This window comes from Paroedura picta, chromosome 1 (assembly GCF_049243985.1).
Source record: "Paroedura picta isolate Pp20150507F chromosome 1, Ppicta_v3.0, whole genome shotgun sequence".
NCBI classification, from domain to species: domain Eukaryota; kingdom Metazoa; phylum Chordata; class Lepidosauria; order Squamata; family Gekkonidae; genus Paroedura; species Paroedura picta.
In genome coordinates, this window is record NC_135369.1 from 97,073,505 (window position 1) to 97,087,042 (window position 13,538).

General features: G+C 42.1%; 1 protein-coding gene across 6 annotated transcripts in view; it reads right to left on the bottom strand.

The window, feature by feature from the left end:
- The window catches only part of TIAM2 (TIAM Rac1 associated GEF 2), a 127,136-nt gene that overhangs the window by 19,026 nt on the left and 94,572 nt on the right, over positions 1-13,538 (bottom strand). For 5 of the 6 annotated variants that reach the window (XM_077348938.1, XM_077348928.1, XM_077348947.1 and 2 more), the window contains 2 exons: positions 1,075-1,248; positions 726-794 (listed from right to left, as the gene is read on the bottom strand). In XM_077348938.1, the coding sequence (XP_077205053.1) occupies positions 726-794; positions 1,075-1,248 (243 nt within the window). Of the gene's footprint in view, positions 1-725; positions 795-1,074; positions 1,249-10,794; positions 10,987-13,538 lie in introns of those variants that run through there. The other variant, XM_077348954.1, reaches the window with a different exon arrangement.

Consider the following 13,538-nt stretch of genomic DNA (forward strand, 5'->3'; position numbering starts at 1 on the left):
TTGCCTGGATATTCCTGGAAACATCTGAATTTCCATGTAATTCTTATAACCTTGGTTAAGGGTTTTACAACTAAGTTCAAGTATAAATTTAACAGGTATTTTCCATTGCTAAAGCTTTGAATGTTTATGCTGTGAGACATCTGCGGGATTAGTCTGCTTGCTTATTGAAACATATTTATTTCTTATGTGGAAAGAAGGCCAAGGTTCTCAAACTGTTTGGCTTTGGGAATCATTGTATAACAAAGATTCGAGTGGGTAGCCGTGTTGGTCTGAAGCAGCAAAATAAAACAAAATCAGAGTTAGTCTGAGGAAGAGTGCTCATGCCTTGAATAAATTTTTGTTGGTCTTAAAGGTGCCACTGGACTCTGATTTTGTTTTATTGTATAACAAAGTTATAGATTGCTTCTGATGAGAACCAAAATGTTTGTGTTGAACCATTTAGCCACATCCTAGCTCTGCCTATTCTGTGATGTGTCTCTGATGTATTTACCTGTCATTTTATCATCTCTATATGGGAGGAGCCTGGTTGGTATATAAAATGTTTAATAAAAAAAGAAACTGTCTTCATCAACCGAAGCCTTTCAATAAACCTGTCTTCTACCTGTATATCCTAAGAAAACTCCAACCTCACACTAAGTGGTAGTATCATTTGTTGGACTAAAGTGTTGGTGGGGCAGAGCAATCATGATACAAGGTATGTTTTTTTTTAACAAGCCTTTCCTTACCTCGTCCTGTGTAAGAAAGGTCTCACTCTGAAGAGGCTCCAAGTATAATTCAAAGAGGCAACTCAGATCCTGTAATGATCCCAAACATTGCACAATACCACATTAGTGCGAAAAAAGATTTCTTCAAAATTATTAGTTATAGTAAGCCTGCAAGGGAGGCAGATGAATGACAAAGGGGTGCAGGGATTGCGTAAGGAAAATGGGGAAATGGCAGAGAAAATTTGGGGCTTTTGTTTTTAGTCTTGGGGGGGGGGATACCCATAGAAGATGATGGCACAGCTAATAAAACACATTATCTCCATAAAACAAACACTGTCAGGGAATGATGCCTACAAAACATTCTTATTACCTTTACATATGATTTCTCTGTGTCCATAAGTTCTTGGATGACCTTCCTAAGTCTATCTGCATCTGTAAGCTGACGTGCCAGTTGTTTCAAAGGAGGCCCTTCCTTTATTCCTTCCATACTGTTTACCTGGGCTTCATGGAAACTTGGACACAATGCTGAAATCTGTTCAGTGCTCTGCAAGGTTGAAAAGAATATAGACCACTGTTTACAAATGCACACTGACTCCTTTATAATCCTCCCAAGGGAAATAATGTCAAATGGCCCTAGAGTTGTGATGGACATACAATACGTTGTGATATAAATTATTTAAGATGCAAACTAGAAAATACTATAGAATATTATGGAAGAATGTATATATTCTGAGCTAATGTGCATTTGTCCAAGAGTAACTTTATATATTATAATTTTTCCTCCAGCCATTTAAAGTTGACATATTTCTTCAGCATTCGTGTTAATATATTACATCCCACACAGTAAAAAAAAAAGAATACATTAATAGCTATTAGTTATTCAGTAGCTGGAATTCGCATTTATAAGAACATTAAACAGGAAAAATAGTAGAAACTGGTTATTTAAATATAAATTATTTTTGTTTATTCAGAAAGATGCAGTGACTAAGACATGTATTTTAGGAGTACTTACAATCATTACAACAAAGAGGAATTTTTGAACAAACTTAGGTTGCAACTCCTTTGTTCCTGACCTTACTTTTGATTTCATAATGATTAATTCGCCAGAGAATGGGGAATCAAATCCAGTTGTGGACCCAGGGGCAAGAGGTGTGTGTGTGTGGGGGGGTAAGGGTTAGGAGGAAGTACAGCGGCACACAAACTTGGAGAAAATATAGCACAAACGTATTTGTTACAGTGCAGGAGCATTGGCACAGCATGAGGGTGGATCCATATCAGGCAAGCTGCCTGCCACCCAATATCCCTACCCTTCCTCCCGCAGTTCACCTACGGGGCAGAAGGGCAAGCCCCCAAGAAGCACATGGGCACCAGCTGTTACCAGCTGGCAAGAGCCAACCAACAGCCCTCAAACTGGGTATGCCATTGAATAACTCCACCTCTAGAGTTCCTTAGGGGAATCCCCAACATGGGGGTGGTGGGCACACAGGCATCGCCTCCCCACAGAAGAATCCTCCAGTCAAGCTGTGACAATAAAAACAACTATTAAATAACCAAATGTAAAATTGTAACAACTGAATTGCAGGGTGAGTGGGAGGAAAAGCCTCCAGGATGTGGAAGGACAGTTCCTGCAGTGGTTTATTTAAATAGCCAGGGCATAGGGGTTGCAGGAAGAACAGGCATGCAAACTCTGGCCTGACCAGTCCAGCCCAGCCAGTGCGACATGCTGGCTGAGTGCCACTGACCCCTACAACCAGAGAACAATGGAGCCAGCCAGATGGACTTCCTCCCCGCAGCCCCAGGCTGCAAAAGTCCTTACTATAGTTTTGCCAGATTAGAGTTTGCCACTCTTAACATAATACCACACTGGCTCATAAAAATGATGTAGACTCCCCAAGCACAGCTATTTAACCAAAGACACCAGTTAGCCAGAAGAAAAACAGAGGCAAAATTTAGAATTGCAATATTTAAAAGATCCAGAGGTAATCAGCATTGATGGGGACTGTACCCTCCCAAAGTGGTCAGTGATGGACCTGAAGGGGGAGGGAAGCCTGAGGCTTATCTCATTTTGGGGAGTATGGCAGTGAGGCATGGACAGCTGACATCACTTTCTGGTACCTCGAAGCCTGAAAAATATTTTAGCACTATCTCCATGGTCAAAAGGTTTTAAGAGACTGTAATAGAAGAATTTACATAAATGTTAAACACTTCTGCCCATAACTTGATGAGTTCATACTAAATTTTGCCTTACAAACTTATATTTATAATTTTCTAAAGGCAATCTTAGAAAAGAATAATTTAAATGTTCAGAAATAGTATGAATGGCAGTTAATTTAGCATTTAACTAGACTCTGTTTCTTATCCCAAAAACCCAATTTAGTTCTTAATTATATCATGTTCAAGCTATAATTTTAACAGCCTTTTCAGAATGGCTGTTTTTGTAGATATCCTGTGTTGAAAGCTTTACCTCTTTATTCTAGCTCCTTCAGAGGTAAATGACCAATAATAATTCTTAAGAGATATGTAATCAACTGTAGGTCACACAATACTTGTAAAACTTAAAATCGTAACATTCCCAGTATATAGAAACAAAGTGAATATTCAACTAGTTCAGAGAAGCCAATAATGGTGTTTGATAGTTGAACTTCAAGAGTGCTTTAAGTCAGTCAAAGCCTCTTTAGCTCAGTTTACTGTCCACTTTATTATCCAAATTGAGTAGAGGACATCACAAGGTCATAATACCAAGACATGGCACCCCAAAGATGCTTTATGCACGTACTACTACTACAGATGTAAATTTATTTGCATTTTTACTGTGACCTTCTGTTATGGAACTGTTACAGCACAGGGCTCCTTACTGCCAGGGGAGAAGAGGTGAAGCAAAAGCACAGTCCTAAGCAAGGCAGCAAGCCAATGGCTGGACTGAGAACTAAGGGGCTTTTTGCACGGCTTCAAAATCGCACAATGGTTGCCAATTGGAAACGCTATTGATTTGCCATAACGCACGACGTCGTAGACAATCTGCAACACTCCTGAAACCGATCAGCAAAAAGCGCTTCGTTGTAGCGCTTTCAGGGGAATCCCAAAAAGTGGATTCACCCTCCGGAAAGCGCTACACTCTTGCAAACAATCTGCAACACTAGCGATAAAGACCTGTGCGTTACCATTGTTGTGGGTTCTTCAAAGTCCCTCCTCCTGAGCCTGTCCTCCAAACTTCCGGCGAAGCGATCGCCATTTTTTTTTCTCCGAGCGAGCGGGGATAAACGCACCAGCGAGCCTCTTTCTGTTTAGAGGCTTCCCTGGCTTCAGTCCTTCACCTTTAGTCACTAAGCACAAACCACATAAAAGCCCGTTTGCTGAAATAAAGTCCCTTTATTTTTTACACATTAATTCAGCCGAAAATCGGGCCCGTGAGAGGGGGGGGGATTTTTTTTTTATCACTCGAGGCAGCGTGGCAACGATCATACGATCAAACGACAGCTCACATTAGGCAGCTGGATGGGTCTCTCCGTTGCAACGAATCTACACAGATTCGTTACAATGGGTCTGGTTTTTTTAAAAAAAAAACCTTTCTTAAAGGGAAAGGGGCTGTTTGGGAGCATGCTAACGGCTGCCCATTGGCTGCTTGACGGCCAGGGGCGGGACGAGCTTGGAAATAGCGCTTCCTTTTCTGCCGAGACCGGAAGCTGCGGGAAACGCTACAAAACGCAACTGGATTCCACTACAAAGGCAGGTATGCATAACGACGAATTCCACTATTTTAAATGGCGATTTTTCGTTCAGTGACCAATTTGCAACAAAGATCCCGGTGCGAAAAGCCCCTAAGTCAAGTAGGATGGCAACAAGAAGGGTGTGGCACTGTCAGAAGAATTGGCTCCTTGTAGAAAAGATGACTTTTAAGAGGGAAGGGGGAGTAAAGGTCTTCTTGAGAGGAAATGCTTACTCAAGAGAAGAATTAGGGAAAGAGGCAATAGGCATGGCCAGGGGGAGGGATCCAATCTAGCAAAATGTTTGCGAACATGGTGGCAAAATGTTTTCACAACGTCTTTACACAGCAGAATATTTATTTCCAAGTATATCACCTTCTGAGAATTGCTTATAAACTCACAATTTCTCAGTCTTCTCACCTTACCTCTCAAAGAGTATTGAGCATTTAAGAATGTTTTACTGGGAGATCCAAAACAGCTATCAATCCCAGTCCCTAAAGTTCTGAGTATCAATTGTGGCAGCTTTAAGACAGTGCGGAATGATGGCTTCATTTTATTTATCTATAGTCCACCTTTCTCCCTGGGACTCAAGGTGGATTTATAGTACAGAAAACATGACAGTCAGACAGCCTAAGACATCCAGCAAGCAATGCATTTTGACTTGGATTACAGAATTAGATAACAAACACACAGTTACTTTGCAAAAACACCATAAATAACTGTCAGATCAAGATAATTTAAAGGCTCAGACCTTGGTAAACAAGTGTCAAAATACTCAGTACAAACTAGCTGATCCAATGTTAATAGTGAAATAGGGATTCTTTGCTGCTATCACCACCATCACAAATAATTTCCAATGAGCTGTATATCATAATGCTTTGAGTTTTCCACAGACATCTCCCTGCCCTCTTCCATTCAGACACTGCCACAGTAAACCAAAGTGCCCAGTTGTGCCTCAAGCCAGGAGAAGTCAAAGAGGAACAACTATATGGATTGTTTCAAGGAGCTTCCCTTCTCATGCCCCTGGCTTCCTCAACAGACCTGCCAAATGGAGTTGTAAAATCCCCAAGGGCACTCCATGAAGTAGACAATCCATGAGTGGATTGTTTGAATTAAGCCCCCACTCCTATGGAACATCAGTGCCTCGAGGAAGTAGTGGTCAGAACATGGCACAGACGAAACCTCCAGTCCCCATGCCAGCATATCCTCTCTTTTCTTTTGCATCCCTTACCATCCTGCAATGCAATCAAAATGTTTTTCACAAGCCCTGTCACATCCCAGAACTCCTTAACCCTGGGGAGAGGAGAAATGCAATCCTAACAGAGGCACAGTTGAAGGCAGAAAGAAAAACAAGGTAGCTCTGCAAGGGGAGCTGAGGAACAGACAGGCAAATAAGAGTGAGCACTGTAGATACTCCGCTTAACTGGTCCTGTTTTATTTATTGTTCTTCTAATTTTGTTTATGCTTTGGTTCCTATTTGATCTTTCATTTATTGGGTTGTGAATTTATTTTTACTGAGGCAATGCTGCCATCTGGTTGTTTTAAACTGTTGGTTGCTTACCTTTGTTTTGTGTTATTCATCTTAGGCTATCATTTTTAATCCATCTCAAGTGGTTCTTTGAAGAAGTAGGTATGGTACCCCTTCTCACTCACACAGTGTGCCAATCATCCTTAGCAACCTCTTTCTCTCTCTTACCACTTACCACCTTTCTCATTTCTTTTAAAATATTTAGAGTCTCACCCATTTTCCTTCTCACTCACAGATGTATCAATAGGCAAGGCAGCCCATCTCCCTGTAATAACATGCCCTAAAGGCTCAACTATAGATTCCTGACCCCCCACCCCTACCCCCACCAGCAGCGGGCACATTTATGCCTGCCCACAGAGACTTACGGATCCTGATGGATTCCAGAATGCTCTGTGGGACCCAAAGCTTCCAAGCAACTCATTAAATGAAACTGGTGAAGACTAGCATAACCCGATGGTGGCTGTCATTGATGAGACTGCACCCTGTCACCCTCTCTTGTTATACTGATGAACTGCACAAAAGGAAATGGCAGTTGAGATGGCTATAGCAAGTTTAGAGGAAAACTTGTGATGAGGCCTCAAAAACTGCTTATAGGATATGAGATCTCACAGCTACATTTGACATGGAAGACCACAAGCTTCTTGCTCACCATCTTGTCAATGCAAGGATACAGGGAACGGTCTGCCAGTGGCTGATCTCCTTTCTCCATCATCAAGAGCAGAGGATTGCCATTGGAGAGAAACAGTCACACTGCTGCCAAATCCAGTGTGAGGTTCCGCAGCATGCAATCCCCCCCCCTATTTTATTTAACATCTGCATGCATCCCCTTGCCCAGCTAATCCAGAGTTTCAGGTTAGGGTACCATGAATATGCTGATGACACTCGGTTCTTTCTCCTGATGGATACCCTGCCAAATAACCCTCTGAGCTCATTGAGAGGGTATCTGAAAACTGTGGCAGAATGCCTCAGAGCAAGTCATCAGAAGCTGAACCAAAGATGGAGGTCAAAAATGGAGGTCCTGTGGCTGAGTAGAAAAGGATCTGATCAGAAAGTGTGCTTACCCAAGCTGGACAGAGTGTAGGACTCAATTGCACGGATAGAGAGGATTTTGGGTGTAATTTCTCACACCTCCTTATCTATGGAGGTCTGAGTTACAAAAGTAGTGCCGCTGACATTTTTCCATCTTCACCAAGCTAAGCTACTACGGCCCTATCTGGCCCTGGAGCATCTAGCCACAGTGATCCATGTGATGGTCACCTCCAGATTTGATTACTGTAATTCACTCTACGTGTGCCTTCCCTTGCCTCTGACCCAGAAACCGCAACTGGAGGTTGCGGCTGAACACAGCTGAACAGGTCCTAATCTGAACACCCTGGACAGTCCGTATATGGCCAGTTCTCTGGCAACTGCACGCTCCCAGTTGAATTCTGAATCTAGTTCAAGGTTTTGGTTCTAACCTTTAAGGCCCTATGCAGTCTGAGCCCTGTTTATCTGAGGGACCACCTATCTGAATATGTCCCTTAGAGAGCTCTCAGATCAGCTGATGCCAACCAATTGAAGGTCCCTAGCCCCAAAGAAGTAGAATTGATCTCAGCCACAGCCAGGGCCTTCTTGGCCCTGGCTGCCACTTGGTGGAATGAGCTCCTGAGGGAGATGAGGGCCCTGATGGAGCTCATAGAGGTTCACCAGGACTGAGAGAAGGAGTTTTTCTTCCAAACTTACAATTGAGGCCAGAGGAAAAAACTGATAGAATATCTGATCCGCCTCCCCCTCCTCCTCTACCTCTTTCACCCCTTATTGGGCTAGCAGTTTTAAGTAATTATTTATATAATTTTTAAAGTTTTAATATTGTTTCTAATGATAACATATATCTTGGTACTACATGAATTGTACCAGGTCTATTGTTGTTAACTGCCCGAGATGACCAGTCACGAGGGAGTGGTATAGAAGCCTCAAGAATAAATTGGTCACCCAGAATTATTGGGATTGGGGCTACAGCAATACCATTCACACACTGCCACTATTGATTCATATCCTACTGAACACACACTGAGGTATCAAATTGTGTGTTACTTTCTCTTAGACATGCAGCTTATAGGGTTAAACAGAACAAGAAGTTAAATTTTATTTATGGTATTAACATAGCAATGAGGAAAGTAAGGCAGAAATTACCATGTTTTGCTTCCACTGAACTTCTGAACTGTGGTTCTATTCCTGCAACTGGGATCCTTTGCTTACAAACCGACTCTTTTCAAACTGTTCTAAGCAGCTCTTCTTCATAGTTTCTGTCAACCAGACATTCTCTTTTTCCTCTCAACTCCCCAGAAGCCAACTAGCAACTGCCATTTTCCAAATGTCTCTCTAACATTCTGTTTTCTCTCATTCATTGCTTTGAGGGAAAGGTGGAACCTAACCAGTCCATCACAGTAGCTAAGAAATAATTCAAGCAAATGAATTGCATAACTCTCCAAATGCATACACAGTCTTGATGCCTCCTGCAGTCAGTCTTTCCCTCCCGTTCTCAACATTTTCATCACATCTTCCTATTTTGGGTTGGTATGTTTGCTTTCTTTTCAATTCATCTGTCACCAGCTTCCCCTGTTCTCCTTTTGCATCACAGCTAGACTGGAAATTCCTGTTTGTTTTTGTTTTCCTCCTGTTCAGGGCATCATTTTGAAATGTGCTTGAAAAATGTAAGCACCATCATGCAAGCTATATCAGACTTAACAGGTTTATCACACAGCTCATTGTTTTTACCAATGCATTCCTATGCAGAGTTACTCAAGTCTAAGCCCATTGACCTCAGGTTTAGAGTAACTGCATAGGACTGAACTGATAAGGATGCGTGTGTGTGTGTGTGTGTGTATACACACACACACACACACACACACACATATATCTCCCCTTGTAGAAACTGTGATCAATATTTCAGACTCCAGCACTTTTCTAACAAATTCCTGAACCTGTAAAAAATGTCAGTATTAATCCCGCCTTTTATTTGAAGATGCTTGTTATATCTGAAGGTGGCCATTTATCACAACCAAGGAGAATAAAACCTTTCCACCATGTAAGCAAACTAAAACAGAAAGATTAGGATAGTGTCAGAAATGGTCTTTCTCCAGGTTTACTGCTGCGGTGTTTATGTTATCAAACATTTCTATTTAAGGCATTTTTCATCAATGGAAAGGACTTAAGCTATGCCCAGACCAAACATTCTCTGTCACATTACAGTTCACTTCATTTTGTCCCTCACTATTTCAGCACTACATTCAAGCATTTCTTTTGTCCACTGCTCAGAGCTTCAGTATGGGAGAATCACAGAATCATAGAGTTGGAAGGGAACTCCTGGGTCATCTAGTCCAACCCCCTACATTATGCAGGACACTCACAACCCTATTGCACTGTAACCTGCCATCCCCTTGAACCTTCACAGAATTAGCCTCTCCAACAGATGGCTATCCAGCCTCTGTTTAAAAAACTCCAAAGATGAGGAAGCCTGTTCCATTGAGGACTCTGTCAGGGAGGTGTTTAAAATAACAGATACAGCTTAGGGAAGGAAGGGGAACAAGAGGTGAATAGCTAAGGAATCTAAGCCAAGTATTTTGAGGGTGGGATCCACTGGTAGTGAAAAAGGTCACTATGGAATCTAGACTATTCTGCCTTTTAAGCAGTTAAAACAGTCATTCCTAAAAGTCCCTAGATACACCTGGGTGGGGGAATTCATAACACAACAAGCAGTGTAATTTTTTTCCTAATAACAAACCCTCTGCTGGATTAGATCACCTTGAACAAAACCCAGAAGATTTTACTAGGCAATCTTCTTCAACCAATGGATGCAATGCGGCTCAGCTTAGTCAAACCCCCCTGTGTTAGAGTAAGCAGCAGATGTTCAGCCTATTTTATTGGCTGTTCATGCGGCATTTAAAAGGAATACGGAGCACAGAGAGAGAGGTTAGGTCTTGGCCATGTCTCCCTGGCACCTCCACAGCGCACAAAGGGAAAGATACTGTCCAAGAGGTTTGAAAGCAGATTGAAAGATACAAAGCCTCCTTTACACTAGTGCTGGGAGCCCTGTCTCATGGAGTGTTGCTGCTGGACTCTTCAACACCATTCATGAGTAGTGAATTGCAGGCTGTTGCAATGACATCCAAGGACAAGTCTCGCTAACCCGCTGTCTCTTTGTAGTCAAGTAATGTTCACTCACCCCTGCAGACCCAGAGAAAGACATCCATTAGGTGGAAGCAAATATTTACACGTGCATCACAAACTGTGCACGCAAAGCACATATGCTTCTAAAGCATTCTTTGCAGTCCAATTTCTATGCAAATGGGCATCCTACTGAAAGTAATGCAATTTAGATAGATGGCTTCAGCATTCGGGGGCGTTTATGCTCCTTCTTCCTGCTTCCATATGAGGGAATTGGCATGTAATCCTGCAATCAGTGGGAACAGGAACGATGCTTCTTGAATTAGACTGCAACCCCAAAAATAGAGACTTTGTAATTGTCATCCGAAAACACACTTCATTGCTAGTAGTGTAGTAATTTGACATTGCAAAACATATTGTCTTGATTTTAAAGTAATTCTGTCTTCATAAGTCTCAACTAATTTAGAAGAAATCCACATAACGGGACCATTGTACAAAACCACCTGCAGCTTGACTCACTCAGGTGAACAACCCTCCTAGAGACAGTGTAAGGATAAAATGGAGTCGGGAGAAGCGTCATATTCACGGTCACTCATAAAGTCATGGCACCGAGTAACAATTTGGCCATGAATTTAATGGGATGGTAATCTTTAATATTTCTCTGATTCCTTAACTCTTCTAACTCATTCAGATCTTAAGACAAAAGACTTACCACAGAAACTATCCTCTGCAGGGACCAATAAGCTGATGTTGTTTGCTGCTTTGCTTTTCTTCCCAAAGTGGAGCTTTTAACTTTGTCGTTCCTTTGTCGGAAGGCAGGCATTGTAGCTTGCTGGAGTTATTTTTCCTCTCTCAGAAGGAACCCCCCACTCCATAAGCAAGGTGGCAAGGACCTTCGTGAGCTCAAGCTGGCACAATGCTCGGAGTCACGCTGTGCCGACAGGAAAGAACAGTATCCGGCAGCTACCTTGTGAGCTGACGTAGGATAACTTGATATCCTGCTATCCTGCATTTAGCTAGGCTAAACAATATCACTCCACTTGCTTTAAAATAATTCCTAATTACCAATAAATAAACCATGTTTGGATCTAATTCGGTCGCCGTTTTTTAAAGCCTAGCTAAATTCAGACATAGGGGTGACAGAAGAAATACTGCAAGATAATCTAGTGCTGTAGATTGAGCTCCTAGGAGACAGCAGCCGCCAGCTAACAAAGCCAACCGAGCTGACCATGTAAACAGAAACTTCAGTTACTATTTAGAAAATCAGCTGAGTATAGGAAGAACAGACTGGGGTGGCTCTGAAGGTCAACACATGAGTTTCCAGTGACACTGATCCACTACTATGTATTTTGGTCACTAAATATGGTGCCTGTGATGGAACTAGCTCGCTTCTGCCTTGCAGTCCTAGTTCTATCCTTGCCCACACCCTATCTGGCTGGTTGCCAACTCCAGGCAGGTGGTAAAGTGAACTCTCTGGGTAACCACCACGACTACCTGGCTCAAGTACAGGGTTGCAGCTGGGAGAGCCAGGACTCCTAGTTCTCCCTTCCACACCTGAGGCCTTTCCTCTGTTGTCTCCCACGGCCCCAGCTCCTGAGCACTGTGAGGGATGAGATATTGCAAAGCTTTACACCTCTGAGTCTTCCCTTTGCAGTTGTACTAGCATTTCTGAGTAAGGGGAGCACAATGTGTCAGAGAACCATGGCCCACTTCCAATTTATAAAAGATTTATTATAAGAACAAGATATGAAAAGCAGATCTTTAGCATAGCACAGACTGAAGCAAAAGAGACCAAAAGAAACTGGATGAAACACAATCCTTTTGTCCCTCTGCTAAAACATACCCCAGTCTGGTATAGTGGTTAGGAGTGCGGACTTCTAATCTGGCATGCCGGGTTCGATTCTGCACTTCCCCATATGCAGCCAGCTGGGTGACCTTGGGCTCGCCACGGCACTGATAAAACTGTTCTGACCGAGCAGTAATGTCAGGGCTCTCTTAGCCTCACCCACCTCACAGGGTGTCTGTTGTGGGAAGAGGAATGGGAAGGTGACTATAAGCCACTTTGAGCCTCCTTCGGGTAGGGAAAAGCGGCATATAAGAACCAACTCTTCTTCTTCTATGTGATGCTAAGTACAGGGCAGGCTCCTTTGCTTAAAGTTTCATTGCATTGCTCACATTTCCAATATGGCTGCTCACCTCTTAATGCCGTAAAAACAAAAGCTAGCATTTTATTTATTTATTTGTTTGTTTGTTTGTTTATTTATTTATATTTAGATTTCTATACCGCCCATTTCTTTGCAGCTCTGGGCAGTTTACACTGAACATTATATAACTTACATGGAACATTATACAGACTATAACATCAAACAACTTTCAAAAACATCAAAAGATTACATCAAAAGATTACAAAATACTTCATGGACCACACTATTCCACTGTTCGGCATACGAAAATGTCTTGGAACAGTCCGAGTTGATACTGGGTGCTGTGAGGAAATCATACTATAGCAGCTGTATTTGTTAACAGGGGCATGTATCTCCATAAGGGGCACTACAATTATGTCAAGAATAAATGGCTGCAGATAAACTTCTAATTATTCTACTACTTCTGTGATCTGCTACAGAATTGTTCAGTAAACAATAAGTTGGAAGGGCGGAGTGCTGAAAGCAGTACACAGTTCCCTGGGTGTTCTGCTTTTGACATTTTTCTTATCCTTTTTTTTGAACTCCCTAGTTGTAACTGCATCAATACAAAGGTTCTAAGTTGTGCTCATTAATAAATTCATGTCTGGAAAGGTATTTTTCTCTTCCTAAGGACAAATTCTCTTCCCACCCCCAGTCAGGAAAAAACGTCTCCAAGCAAGATGTTATCTGATAGGATGGGGAAAAAAACACACAACTACAGCAGAAATGCTATTAAAAGAACAATTTAAGAGTAAAGAAGTCTTTACGCTTATCTTTGTAACCAGTCAAGCTACATTAGGAGTGAATAGTACAGACATGTGATATTTACATGTAAGGTAGTCAGAGAACTGTCTACTTAGTAGTGGGGGGGGAGGGATGCACTTCAGAAAACATGTTCACATTTTTCCTCTATAAGTTGATCATATTTTGCTTGAAGATACTTGGCCATGATTCAATGCTCCGATGGGCACGAAAAATCATGTGGAGCTTCAAGCACACAAAGGCTGCCCTGGGCTCTATCATAAATTGATGTGGGGGGATATATATAGGCACAAGGGACCACACTGTAACATTCTGCATAAGCACAAAGAAACCACTGCTGGATAACAACACACCTGGTTGGTGCACAGAACTAGTTCATATGAAATAGATGGGCATATATTAACTGCCTTTCTCAAGCAACTACACAGGTGATACCTGCACTATTAAGCCACCTTGTCTTCAGGATTGTCAGCATTTTCCCTAAAAGACTCATTTGTATGAGATGATGATC